The 14,349-nt window shown below is 34.2% G+C and overlaps 2 protein-coding genes across 4 annotated transcripts in view; one reads left to right on the forward strand and one right to left on the reverse strand.

Annotated features, from left to right (window-relative positions):
- The window catches only part of Cen (cerebellar degeneration-related protein 2-like), a 352,760-nt gene that overhangs the window by 272,959 nt on the left and 65,452 nt on the right, over window positions 1-14,349 (forward strand). The gene's annotated exons all lie outside the window — the stretch shown is intronic.
- Window positions 5,082-13,170, reverse strand: LOC140438529 (tsukushi-like). Its single transcript, XM_072528189.1, has 4 exons — window positions 12,964-13,170; window positions 8,464-8,708; window positions 5,788-6,111; window positions 5,082-5,474 (listed from the first exon to the last, which is right to left on the reverse strand). Exons 1-4 carry the CDS (start codon window positions 12,981-12,983, stop codon window positions 5,122-5,124), a joined length of 942 nt encoding a protein of 313 aa, XP_072384290.1. The 5' UTR covers window positions 12,984-13,170; the 3' UTR covers window positions 5,082-5,121.

Below are 14,349 nucleotides of genomic sequence, written 5' to 3' on the forward strand. Positions count from 1 at the left end.
AAAATGTTTAGAGACAAGAAGAGTCGAAACACAAAAATGAAAATCTACAAAACGACCATAAGACCATAGTAATATATTTACATTAACAGCAAGAGAAGAAAAGCAATTGAAAGTTTTTAAGAGGAAGATTATCAGAAAAATACTGGGACTAAAGAGGGAAAACAAAGAGGATGCAAGACAATGGATGAATCACGAAATACAAGAATGGATGGGCTAAGAAAACATAGTTAGAGCAATAAAAGCACAAAGAATTAGATAGTATGGACACATAATGAGAAGAGAAAAGAGCAAACCGTTAAGTGTTATAATGAAATGGATACCACCAGGTAAAAGAACCAGAGGAAGACCTAAACTGAAATGGAGACAAAGAGTGGAAGAAGACTTAAGGAGTGTGGAAATTAGAAATATAGAAAGGACAATAAAAGAAAGAGAAGAATGAAGAAAAGTATTGGAAACAGCGAAGTCACACCATAAACTGTAAAACCAAATGTCACAATAAGATGGTGCCCCCACACAAAAAGGATCTTCGGGAGCGTATATCTTGTATAATATATGACTTTCTGTTAAGCTAAAAGTTAAATTTAAATATTATTAAGCAGGGTATCGTGCAGTAAATATTAGATTGTTAATAACATAGATCTATTGTTCAAATAAGTAAAATAATTGTAGTAAATAGATATGCCATTAACCAGTTAAAATTCAAATTATAGCTACTTACGTGACCTTCAATAATAAGGTTCGTGTTGTGCTGATAAAAACTGTTGTTAGTAAAGTGATCGTTACTAAATAATTAAAAGGAAAGAGGTGTATTTATCTACAGAAAATATTGACTTTGGTTAACTTGGTAACATACAAGTATTAGTCCAGGCGGGATCTATTTTATGGTGGATATTAAACTTTTAATATAAGAAGTGATGACGATGAACTGACTGTGACCCTTGTTAACTCTTCTTAACACTCACTGAACATTGAACAAACTAAAAGCTGGATACACGGTGCGATTGAATAGGCAGCGCACCAAGAACTTAAAAAATTCGACTGAAATTTTTCACATAGTAATAAAGCGGTAATGTTCTTTTCAAAGTACGTAACAATGATTGTTCAAATACGTCATTAAAAATGTTTTCATTTTTATTTTTCATAATACTTATACAGACTTATCTTTGTTGGAATATGAAAAGATTGTCATCATCATCCTTTCTCAAATTGTTAAACGTGCAAAATTTAAATAATCTTTAAGATTTCTAAAATTTCTCAATTTTCTTTAATCCGTAAGAAACTTCTACAAAGTACTTAAAAAATAAAAAAAAAGTGAATAAAATCGATAAAGTCGTTCTCGTGTTATGGTGTGACAAAGATATATAGAGATTCATTTATATATCATCATCATCATCATTCCAGCATATTCAACCGATTATAGTGTAGCCTCCCTTACATATTCATTCTTCATATCTGCCCACGATTGTCTAAAATTCGCTTTTCTGTGCCATGTTTTACCAGCTTGTTTTCTTATGTCCTTTCTTAAATTTGGACGTCTTCTTGGTCTCTTGACGCCTCTTTGACACTACAGTGTAATTCTAGTGGACCACCTATTCTCAATTCTTCTCGCTAAATATCCCGCCCACTGCCATTTTAAAGATTTGATTCTATGGATTACATCAATAACCTTGGTTTTCTGTCTGATCCATTCTATTCTTTTTCGATCTCTCTTTGTTATACCTAGCATGCATCGCTCCATTTACCTTTGAGTGACTTTGAGTTTCGATATTATCTCTTTCTTTAATGTTCAAATTTCGCAGCCGTATGTCATGATTGGTAGTACCTATACACTGATCGAATGCTTTTATCTTTAGGTGGATTGGCATCTTCGATTTCAATATAACTGCATTTCTACCAAAAGATGTCCAAGCTATTTTCATTCTTCTGTTGATTTTTGGAAGTAAGGAGCCAAATTTATGTAATAATTGTCCCAGGTATACATACTCGTCTACTGTCTCAAGTGCAGTATTGTTTATTAATACATCTTGGACATCCACTAGCTCGTGGTACATGGTTTTTGTTTTTGTCAAGTTCGTTTTTAGGTTAGGTTAGGTTAGGTTGCTAACTGCATTTTAGTTGCTTATAAGTTCTTGTAGTTCTGCAGGATTATACGCAATCAGAACGATGTCGTCTGCAAATCTTAGATGGCTGAGGTATTCTCCATCAATGTATATTCCTTTGTTCTGCCAGTTCAATTTGCTGAATATATTTTCTAGAGTTGCAGTGAAGAGCTTTGGTGATATTGCGTCTCCTTAACGGGTGCCTCTCGTAGTGGGAAATTCTGGAGTGTTTTCATAAATTTTTACCTTAGCTTTTGCTTGTCCGTATATATTTGCTAAAGTTTCTATGTACGGTTTGTCAATGCCTTGGTTGGTCAAAGCTTCTATTATTGCCTTGAGATATATATTCTTTAGCTCTACTCATTAGTTCTCGAAGTGTCTGTATATGATCTATGGTACTGAATCCACTTTTGAAGCCAGCTTGTTCTCTCGGCTGTGCAACATCTAATGCGTTTGTTAATCTGTTGAGGATCTTTGTGAATATCTTGTATACGATTGATAGTAGACTTATAGGTCTGTAGTTTTTGATATCCGCTTTGCTACCTTTCTTATGAATGAGAATTATGTTAGCTGTATTCCAGTGGTGTGGTATGCATCTCGATCTTAGGCAGTTCGTAAATAAGCCTGCTAAGATTTTTCAGGTTTTATTGCCAGCGTATTTAAGCAGTTCCACTGTTATACCATCTATTCCAGCTGCTTTACCGCTTTTCATTTCCATTAATTGAGAGCTGTCGATTTGGTCATGTATTCTTCCAACAATTGTTCTTTGGTAGTGATCTGAGTTTCCTTTTAGATTGTTATACAGTGTGTAAAAGCCAAATGGAATAAATTCATTATTTAGGTTACTGTACATATTTATAAAAAATCCCGAAACACGTCAAATTTAAATTATAACTTGACATTCTTTAACGTGAAAATGCAACCCCTACCTTCAACCCCCTTAGAATGACAGGTACAACCCCCAATTTTTAAAATAGGAAGTATAGGCTTGTGATATATCGTTTGAAAGGTCTTTTCATTCTCCATTCAAAAATGTTGTCGCTTTCAAGTTTATTAAGATTAATTAAGATAAAATAAATTAAAATCATGTGGTTACCGAAATTCGCTAAAATATACTTATTTCCCGTTTAGGTCTTGATAATGAGAAAGTGAACAAAAACCATAGCAATGTGGTTTTTAGATGGAAACCATTAAAAAAATTTCCGTGGCAACGTTATTTTAACACGCATGTGTAAATTGTTTTATTTAAGTTGTCAGTATTTTAATTTAAGTAAAAAGTTCGTTCAATTCAATTCTGAAAAATGGTTAGATTAACGGAAATGCATAAAATAACAGTTTTACAAATGATTGGTTACGGAGATAACACCCGAACACAACAGGAAGTAACTCGCCTATTTCATGAGAAATTTCCTAATTTACCGCCTATATCCCAAGGAACAATAAGTAAAATAGAGAAGCAGTTTCGCGAGTTTGCTCATTTAAGGCAGATAAAAAAAGCAGCTGCCAATGCACTGAGTGATGAACTCAAATTAGATGTGTTGCTTGAGTTTCAGGAAAATCCACATACATCGAGTAGACAGGCATCCACTACATTCAATGCTAGCCATACATCGATAGTAAACATATTAAAAGACAATAAATTGCATCCCTATAAGATGATAAATACTCAGGAGCTCATGGAAGACGATTTTGATAGGAGAACTTTTTTTTGTGAGCAAATGATGGACATGTTGGATAACAATATTATCCAATTAGAAGACGTTATGTTTTCTGATGAGTGTACTTTTTCACTTAACGGTCATGCTAATCGGCAAAATTGCCGCTACTGGGCCACGGAAAATCCTCACTGGATGAGAGAAGAACACACTCAATACCCTCAAAAAGTTAATGTTTGGGCAGGGATTGTAGGAAACAATATCATTGGTCCCTTTTTCATTGAGGGCAACTTGAATGAAAACAATTATTTGGCACTACTTCAAAATGATATCATTCCAACGTTGACAAATTTATATCCTGATCAGGAAACCCTCAAGTTCCAGCGAATACGATATGGTTTCAGTAGGATGGAGCACCACCACATTACCAACTTAATGTCCGGCAGTACCTCGATACAATATTTCCCAATCGGTGGATAGGGAGGCGAGGATCGATTGAATGGCCAGCGCGATCACCTGATCTTACATTATTAGATTTCTTTTTATGGGGATATGTGAAGAGCCATGTGTACAAAACTAAACCTATTGATTTAAATGACTTAAAAGAACGAATAACGCTTGCGATTAGGTCGATCACGCCTGTTATGTTAAATAATGTTAGAAGACAGTTTTATTTGAGATTAGGATGTTGCCAAGACGTTCGCGGTGAACATTTTGAACATCTACTTCATTAACATTTATAGTTCTTTTTCGTGTTCTAGATTTTATTACGTTTTTCATTACATTTTAGTTTTTGATTGTATTATAGCGAATTTCAGTAACCACATGATTTTAATTTATTTTATCTTAATTAATCTTAATAAACTTGAAAGCGACAACATTTTTGGATGGAGAATGAAAAGACCTTTCAAACGATATATCACAAGCCTATACTTCCTATTTTAAAAATTGGGGGTTGTACCTGTCATTCTAAGGGGGTTGAAGGTAGGGGTTGCATTTTTACGTTAAAGAATGTCAAGTTATAATTTAAATTTGACGTGTTTCGGGATTTTTTTATAAATATGTACAGTAACCTAAATAATGAATTTATTCCATTTGGCTTTTACACACTGTATTTATACCAGTTATATACAGTTATACCAGTAGATATTTATACCAGTTACTCTTGGTTTTGTGATTAATTTTATTCGTTCTGAAAGAATCTATTTGCAATTGGCATGTTTTGGTAGTGTGCAAACTGAACCAGTCTTTCTCCCCTCTCATTTCTATCACCGACTCCATACTTTCCCACGACTTGTGAATAGGATGAATACTTTCTAGTAAAAAGAATAATTTATTACATATATTTCAATAATATAAAACTATAATTAACAACGATCAGGTCTATCAATACCATCATAATAAATATAAATATAAGCATTTAATTTATCCGCTTGTCTTCCCAAACTTTTAGCTTCTGGTTCACCACAATCCGATAAACTGAAATCAAAGTTACTAAAACGTGGGCAGTACTCCAAAAACTTCTTGAGATCGAAGTTTTTTACAACTCTCGCAGGAACTCGTATAGATTCTAAATTTCTGGTTTCTTTGAAGAGGCTTACCTCGAGTTTGTCCAGTTGGTTATCGAGAAGATTTAGGTTTTTCAGTTTTTTTAAAGGATCCAAAGCTCCGTTTTCTATGTGCTGTATCGGGTTTCTCTCCAGGTTGAGATCAAGAAGCTCTACAAAATATAAACACGGAAAAATTAAGTGAATATTTCATTAAAGGTCAAGTATTTTAGATGAATAATGATTTTCCAATATTAGAAAATTTTATACTGAATAATATTTAGTAAATATTTTATTTGTATCACAAAAAGAGAAAAAACCTTTGTAGAGAGGTTTTTCCTCCCTTTGTTGCTCTAATACGTTGTAGATGGTTCTTACGGAAAGAAATTTGCAAAGAAAATGGATGTAACACTATCAGAATTTGTGGTATGAAGAATAAGGATGACAGGAAATGATGCTGGTTAGGAATCAATATCGATGACTTACCTGGTACTTCCGTAAAGCTATCGCTTGAAAGTTGTGTTACTGTAGAATCTGTTATACTGAGTAAAATCAAATTTCTAAGTCCTCTCAAAAAATGTTTATCCAAAGTGATGTTCTGGTGTTCTATATCTAAGGCAGTAAGTGCGGTTAAATCCTGGAATGACCCGCTGGTTATATCTACTCTATTTTCGGACAGGGCGATTCGTTTTAGATTTTTTCCATTCTTCAGCGAAGCTCTGGTGATCCTTGGAAGAAATGAGTTTCGTATGTCCAAATCTTTTAGGTCTGGTATATTTGGTACTTTAAATTTTTCCAGTACACAATTATCTAAAAATATATCATTTATTCTTTACTAATAAGTCTTTAATTAATTGGAAGCAAATACCATCAAAGCAACTCATTGGTAGGTATATATAATATATACAAATGGGGCATAAGAAGTATGTATATATAAGTATATTTACACTTAAACGAATTAAGAAATATCACAAAAGCTCCAAGATTAGAATTAAAAAATTTGAAAAAACTTAATATACTGGAGAACCTTCAACGAAAGATATATGAAAATCTCTATACTATACTATCTCTATACTAACTAACAAGTAGTGTCAGACACTAACACCAGTGATATTAATTTTGTAGTGCTACTATATATATATATATATATATATATATATATATATATATATATATATATATATATATATATAAGCGGGGATCCTACAGCTTCTGCCGCTTCCCGCATTTCGATCGCCATCTTTTTCTATCTCTCCAGGTGTCTTCATCAATGGCTCTATCTTTCATGGTTTCCATAACACCTTGTATCCAAGACTTAGCTGGTCTTCCTCGTTTCCTTCTATTACTTGGATTGTATTCCATAGCTCTTTTTGGCCATCTGTTGTCGTCCATCCTCTGTACGTGTCCATACCATATTAACTGTCTAGTTTCTATTCTTTCAGAAGTTGTATGTACTCTATCTGTTTTTCTTCTAATTTCAGAATTAGGTATACGTTCTACTCTTGATATACGGCAAGCTCTTCTTAGGTAGTCCATTTCAACCGTGTCAACTTTTTTCTTTCCTTTTACTGTCATTTGCCAACATTCTGCTCCATATGTAATAATGGGCTCTACAATTACTTTGTAGATAGTCATTTTAGTTCTCATAGTAGCTTTGTTGGACCAAAGTATCGAATTCAGAATTTGAACACTCTTCCTGCCTTGTTGCACTCTATAGTCTATATCTCGTTCCGTTGTTCCTTTACTGCAGATGCTACTACTGTAGTAGTAGTGCTACTAACCTTGAATAAACTACGTGTCACATCAGAGGTTAGTAATGTAGTTTCACGAGTCACTACCTCGATTCGGATTGTAATACCATCAACCTGAGGTGGTTTAAAGGTCACAATAGGAATAAAGGCTACCGCATTGATGACCAATTGGCAAGGGATGCGGAGGACCCAAGACTCTTAGAACCTGGGGATCTTTTTGGTTGGTAAACTACAACAAATTGTGGAAATTGTCAAATATCACTCCCATACGCAAACCATGAAAAGCTAGGAAAAAGGGCAAGGATGTAGACTTGCCAGGATACACCAAGTAACCTTGAAAAGTCAGCATCAAAAAAGTACTTGGAAATGACCAGAAAAACCTACACTTGACAGTTGATTTTTTAACTGGTTATTGTCAACTAAGCAAACACCTCCATACACTGGGACTAGTAGACACACCTCTATGCAGGTAGTGTGAAGAAGAAGACGAAACTGTAGAGCATGTCCTATGTAAATGCCCGGAGTTATCGTTAATACGAGAGTATGCATTCGGCGAGTTCTGGCCCACACCTGCCCACATAAAGAAGATGTCCTATGGTGACTTCCACCTTCCTAGAAATGGCAGAATGGGCAATGAGCTAAGGATGACAGCTCTCTGGGAGGATGCACAATAGGTCAATTATGGCCTAAATGCTGTGCAACTTAACTCGGCGTCCCTACTCTACAGATACAGATATTAAATGGAGTGAAGTGTCGACGAAATCCTATAATTTTGAACATTTGTTTTATTATTTAATGTAAATGTACATTCATCGCTAAGCAAAATGTTTTTTAAACATTGTCTGTCTCTATTAGCCCCCTAAAATTTCATAAAAAGATTCCGGTCGCCCCTCAGCATCTTCTTCATAATAAATTTATTTCTTTCCAAAATTTTTAAGTCTGTGGCCAAACGCAACCCGTTATACACACTCTGCACTACGTGTGGCCTAACTTTTACAACAATACTCTAGCAAATGTATTATATTTTTGAAAAATTTTGGAATGTGTTTAATTCGTAGAACAATTTTAACATATTTGTTTTCAATAGAGATTTGAGTCCTCTATAAATAGTATCTTATGACTTTTGATCTAAACTGAATAGGGAAGCAGGAATTCAACAGTTTAGAATTTCCCATTGAATTTTCTATGGCTCGTTTGACGATTTACGATCGGGTATACAATTCTTAAGTTTGTATATACGTCTACCTAATTGATGGATCCCAAAATACAACGAAATAGTAATGTTTAACTGGATTTGGGACAAAGAGAACCAAAGAACGTTGTGTTTGATAATTATAGACTGTTCTACAAATTTAAATTACAAATACTTGTCTAAAAGACCTGATTTTCATATAGTTTATTGTTTTCTTACCTATATTTAAAGATCTTAGATGTTTAATATTCGAAAATGAATGATCGTCGATCCTTCCAGAACAATTGTTAAGATTTAGCACCACAAGTTTACTAGTGGAGGGGATATTTGAATCCAGATGCAGATCTCTTCCTACCAATCTCACTGTGTTACAATCAATTGCCGTTATGGAGTCACTTCCACTTACTTGACATATTTGTCCATGGACAAAAGCTACCAACAGTCCAGAAAATAATATGTATAATCTAAAATAAAGAAAAAATAGTGATACCGATACTAACATTGTATATTTTATAAAAAATTGTATTCCAACTCGTGAACGTTGCTGAACGGCAAACAATGCCGGAGAAAATTTTTACAATGTCGCCAGAATTGCCAATCAGAGCAAAGATTATCACTCTGGCCGGCCAATAACAAACGGTTTTATTAACTTCATTGTTATTGGCCTTCCGACGGAAGATTGCTGCGGAGTTGCAAACAAAAAATACATAAATATGCAGCGCATCTTCCGATCGGGATCAAGTCGGTCTACATCTTGACCCCAGCTAGACCTTGTTGGTCGAGTGCCTTTTCAACTATTTTCTGCGTTTATTATTTCCTTGAGTGAACATATTTTCCAATTAAGACTTCGCTTGAAGACGAGTCCGATCGCCTTTTAGTGTGTGAATAAACACGAATCCTTGATGGCTAGGACATTATTCAAACCAACAAAAGGTATAGGAACCGGTGTTGTGAACTGTTGGTCCATCTTTCGTCGAGGGGAGAAAAGTCCGACAACGAACTTATAATCACCTTACGAAAGCCAGCTAACAGCTCGGTGAGAACGCTTCCTGTCCGGATAGGCATGATCTTCGAAATAGGTATGTCCGGAAAGACAGGTGTCTTATAGCTATTTCAAATCGTGTCGAACTGACACAACGTTCCACTAGACCACCGACGGTTAGGAGTAAATAAAAGCCCAAGTGGACTTAGAATTACTCCTCTCTCGGTGGCCGAGCTAAAGTAGCACTTCGTAGCTAAAATCTTTAAAGTCAAAGTCTCTACGTGACTTAAGATTATTTTCACGGAAGGTGACGAAACGGAGTGAAGGGTCAGCGAAGAGTCAACACCTATACACCTTGTGGAGTGTGTACTTGTTCACAAGTTGAAGCGTGAAGGGCCGGCATCTCTGTTAGATCTAAGGCATCCACCGTGCTCAGAATACTGAACAAATTATACATGTAAGACCAAATAATATTCACGTAACAAAATTCGTACTGCCCAAAGTATTCTGCATTGTCGGTGGCCCCTTATTGACTATAGAGTCTCCGGTGAGCTTCTCGCCGAGTGTGGAAACAAGTGCATATAAATTCCACGAGGAAGAGGATGGAGGCGAAAAACCATCGCTCCACCTCTCGAGCGGCAGTCGAGATGCATCAAGAATCTCCGAATACCTCGGAGGATGCTCCGACCGTACGTCAACAATTGAATAATAATCCAGTAGCTCGGGCAGAAAATAGGATCTTACCTCCTAATTCTGTTAGACTGTTTTGGATTCAGCTGAAAATATGAATTTAAGCTTGTCTTACCCTCCTTTGCAAAATTTATATGTGAACAAAGTGTGCTTTTTGTTTTTAAGGGGTTAAAACTACCCCTAAGTGGAAAAAATAGAAAAACATAAAAATAGAAAACGTTTTATGACAATGATAATTTGTAGTTTAGTACGAATTTTCAACCCTTGTAAACCACCGCTTATAAATAATTTTTACGATGTAAAATACTTAACATATTATATGAATTAAAAACAATAGCAACTCATTGGTTTGATTAGCATGATGTTTCATTAGTTTCAAGTTTTTAACCCCTAGAAAGCATCCCTTTATGCAAAAATACTTGTTTGAAATTTTAATTTTCCATTGAGATATTTAAAAATTCATTCCTCACTTATGAAACGAGGAAGTTTTTACGCTACAAATTGGTTTTTCTTCAAACTAACCAACAAAATCAATAAACTAACAACTTTATCAGAAGGACAACAAAGATTCAGATCTGGAAAATCCTGCATAAACGCCGTATTTGTACTAAGACAAATCAGAGAAAAGGCCATCGAGTACAATAAACCAGCATATCTATATTTTATAGACCTGATAAAGGCTTTCGATACCACCATCCATTTTGTTTTCTTTGCGTTGATTATTAAGCCCTTTTTAGTGAATTCGTTGTTTACATCGTTCAACAGGGTTTGAAGATCTTCTCTACCATTATGGTGATGTCATCTTCACGACTATTATTAAACCCTATCTCAAAAACTCGTTCAGTATGCATTAAACAACATCGGTGACATAACACATCCCTGTCTGACAACTCGCTTAATAGAAACTTTAGCTGAAACCTCTTCATTCACCTTGATACAGGCGGTCTGATTGTAGTAAAGATTTTTGAGTAATCTAATGCGATACGTGTCCAGACCAACTGAGTCTAAGCATTGAAATAGTAATGTATGTTGTACTGTACCAAAGACTTTTTTCTACGTAAATATTTCTCCTACACTCAATACTCTTTTGAAGGAGTATTCTCATGCATGAGTACCCATACCGTTTCTAAAACCTAACTGATCATCTCCAGTTATCCCCTCACAAAGTTTATATATGCGAAAATGCAATATTTTCATAAAAATTTTAAGCGTATGACTCATTAAACTAATAAGTCGGTAGTCGCTACACTGTCTGGCATTCTTTTTCTTGGGAGTAGTTATAAATTAGTGTTAGGAAGACCTGGTTCGTTTCGGTGACCCTGATCTTCCAGATCATTCATTAAAATGATCCGTTTATAAATATACATTCATATGAACGACTAATTAAATTTGTTATGTAGAGGTCAAGTGTGTAGAGTTTAATATTGATATGTTTATGAATCTTTCTGAGAGTATATGAATTAATAATAATGCAGGACCCGTTCATTTAATTATATTGTTGTTTACGTGTAGAATTCGATATTGTTTCGAAAAAATAAAAAATAATAAAGCAGGAAGCAAGGTTTAGATATCTGGGAATAGATATAACTAGTTACGGAGATGTTGAAGAAGAAGTACGACAACAAAGCTTAAGATCAAGTAAAGCGGCGGGATCTCTTAATGACACAATCTGGAAGAACAAACACCTAAGACAAGACGCAAAAACAAGAATCTATAAAGCAGCAATTGAATACCTTAAAATGATAATTCGGTAAAAACCAAAAAGGTAATTTTACATGAGACAATAAAAACGATTTTACCGAATCTGGTTTTAATTTTACCTACACATTGTTATTTAAATGCTATGTAATTTCTAGGTATGTATTTTATTTCCATTACTTGTTCAATACTGATGCCATAATTGATGAAGACCTGGACAAAGAAGTGCATTTTAATGCAAAGCATTTAAATAACAATGTGCAGATAAAATTAAACCAGTTTCGTTAAAATCGTTTTTATCGTCTTCTGTAAAATTACCTCTTTGGTTTTTACCGAGTTATCATTTTGGGGTATTTAATTAGATATTAACATACACGGCGAAGACAAGACCTGACACACCTAAAACGGGACGACTACTAGAAACAACAGAGATGAAAATATTTCGATGAATATCAGGGAAAACTCTATAGGATAGAGAGAGAAGCGAAAACATAAGAAGAGCATGCAATATAGAAGACATAAATGGATGGGTGACAAAACGGAAACAGGAATGGAACGAACACATTAGTAGAATGGCAGAGGATATGATAGTACGAATAGCACGAGATAAGTCACCAAATGGACGAAGAAGTATTGGCAGACCAAGAAAAAAAAGGTGCGATAATTTAAACAATTTAGGAGGCTAATATTGAAGAAGAAACAGGCTTTAAAGCCTACATACAAGAAGGAAGAAGAAGAAGGAGTTTTTCTTCAATAAGTTAGTTAATTTTCTAGTTTTGATGTATGTATGTATGTATGTATGAATGTATATAGCCACTCGAGAAGGGGGTGTTCACCAGTGGCTATATAATATCATCCCTAATATCACCATTGTTTTTAACGTTACAGAAGTATATAAATAACGAAATTATTTATTGAAAAAAAAAACTACATTTTTGTACTCATTTTTGTATTATTTTTTATGTATATATTACAGGTTTTTAAGTTATTTTTAAAAAAATAACAATTTTTTAGAAATTTTCAAAATAGACGACACAAGTTAATATAAATTTTTCAAAAATAATGTATTTTAAGCTAGTCAAATTCCGCAATCTAATGAAAAACACTAAAGTAAAATGTAATGTAAAAGAAAAACGATTAATTTTGATTCTGGTGGATATTAGGTTAATTATTCTGCCATTTTTTTCTTAAAATATTATTGAGATATGACTTACGAGTCAGAGAGAAAAGATTAGAAGAGAGAAAAAAATCATTATTACTATCAAGTAATAGCAATAACAGAGCTCTGCGCACAATTATTACTCAAACCACATACATATCGATAATATATAATTATGAATAATACTTACATCGATACATTGCAGTTCATTTTGAAGTTTAACCTCTTGTTCTCAGTATTTGTATTAAACCACTAACCCTCCAGCATCAGTAAACTAAAACACTACAAATACAATCTTTGCACGCCGTTTTTTTCTTTATTTATATATTTCTCCAAATATATGTAGTACTTTAGTCAAGTAACATTACTAAGTAGTGGATTATCAAAGCAGAGATCATTATTCTGCATGGAGGTCATGTCAATTTATATCTTAACTCGTCATTTCTAAATTAAATAAACAATTTCTCAATTAAATCAATTATATTTAAACACGTTAATATTAAAAATGTAAGAAAAACTTAACTTTATAACTGATTAAGTTCATTCTGAGTATTTTAAAGGTTGCGAGAATGACTAATTGACAGTTTAAAGAAAAGCGTAGGTTTCTGTGTTTTATTAGGCTTGATGGAGGGTCTTCTGGGGTTAAAGTAAAGTTGTTATTGCGTGAATAAGCAAATTGCTTCACAAAGAAGGCCTAAAAAGTACTACTTTCAAATCGTCCAGAAGTTTAAAAATGTCAAAAACGGTATACATCAGTAATACCAAAATAAAACATACAGTTAAGTTTAAGTCGAACATGTGATTTGAAGAAACATATCTATTAAATATTAACTACAGGGCCGACAAAAAAGAAGAACAAGCCTATTTTTTATTTTGGGTAATTAATCACTTCTACACAACGAATTCAAAATATGTGTCTTCGTCGTCGTCATACGATTTATTTTACGGTTTGCGCTGCCTCTCGCGACCTTCCTCTGGATCTGAGGATAAGAGCCTTAAGATACTACGTGTTCTCGACTTTGTTGTATGGAATGGAAAGCTGGACACTAAAAGTGGATAATATAAAGAAGTTGGAATCATTTGAGATGTGGTGCTATAGAAGGATTTTGAAAATACCATGGATCTAACGAGTTACAAACGCAGAAGTGTTAAGAAGGCTACAAAAGAATTGCGAGGTCATAAAGCACATCAAAACAATAAAGCTGGAATGTTTAGGCCGCATTGCCAAAGGTGCGAAATATGAGATATTAAGGCTCATAATGCAAGGTAAAATCAAGGGTAAAAGATCCATAGGAAAACGAAGAATTTCCTGGCTGAGAAACCTAAGAAAGTGGTATAGTTGCAGCTCAGTAGATCTTTTTAGAGCAGCCGCCAATAAGGTACGGATAGCTGTGATGATAGCCAACCTCCGATCGAAGAATGAACTACAAGAAGAAGAAGCCGCCTCTAGCATCCTAGCTTGCAGCGTTTTCTATCCAAACAATCTTGTGATTAGGTTTCTGGTTGCCATTGCTTCGTCGATATCTCTCTTTTATCTTAATTATCCCTATAACTAGAACCATATGATTAAACATAT

This window comes from Diabrotica undecimpunctata, chromosome 4, assembly GCF_040954645.1.
Source record: "Diabrotica undecimpunctata isolate CICGRU chromosome 4, icDiaUnde3, whole genome shotgun sequence".
Taxonomy (NCBI): Eukaryota; Metazoa; Arthropoda; class Insecta; order Coleoptera; family Chrysomelidae; genus Diabrotica; species Diabrotica undecimpunctata.

Bases quoted from the DNA above. Each gene is read 5' to 3' on its own strand.
- LOC140438529 (XM_072528189.1), bottom strand. From the start codon at position 12,983: ATGAACTGCAATGTATCGAT. The intron at 6,112-8,463 runs GTAAGAAAACAA...ATATATTTTTAG, and splicing joins TCTAAGATCTTTAAATATAG to ATAATTGTGTACTGGAAAAA. The intron at 5,475-5,787 runs GTAAGTCATCGA...TATATTTTGTAG, and splicing joins TAGCTTTACGGAAGTACCAG to AGCTTCTTGATCTCAACCTG.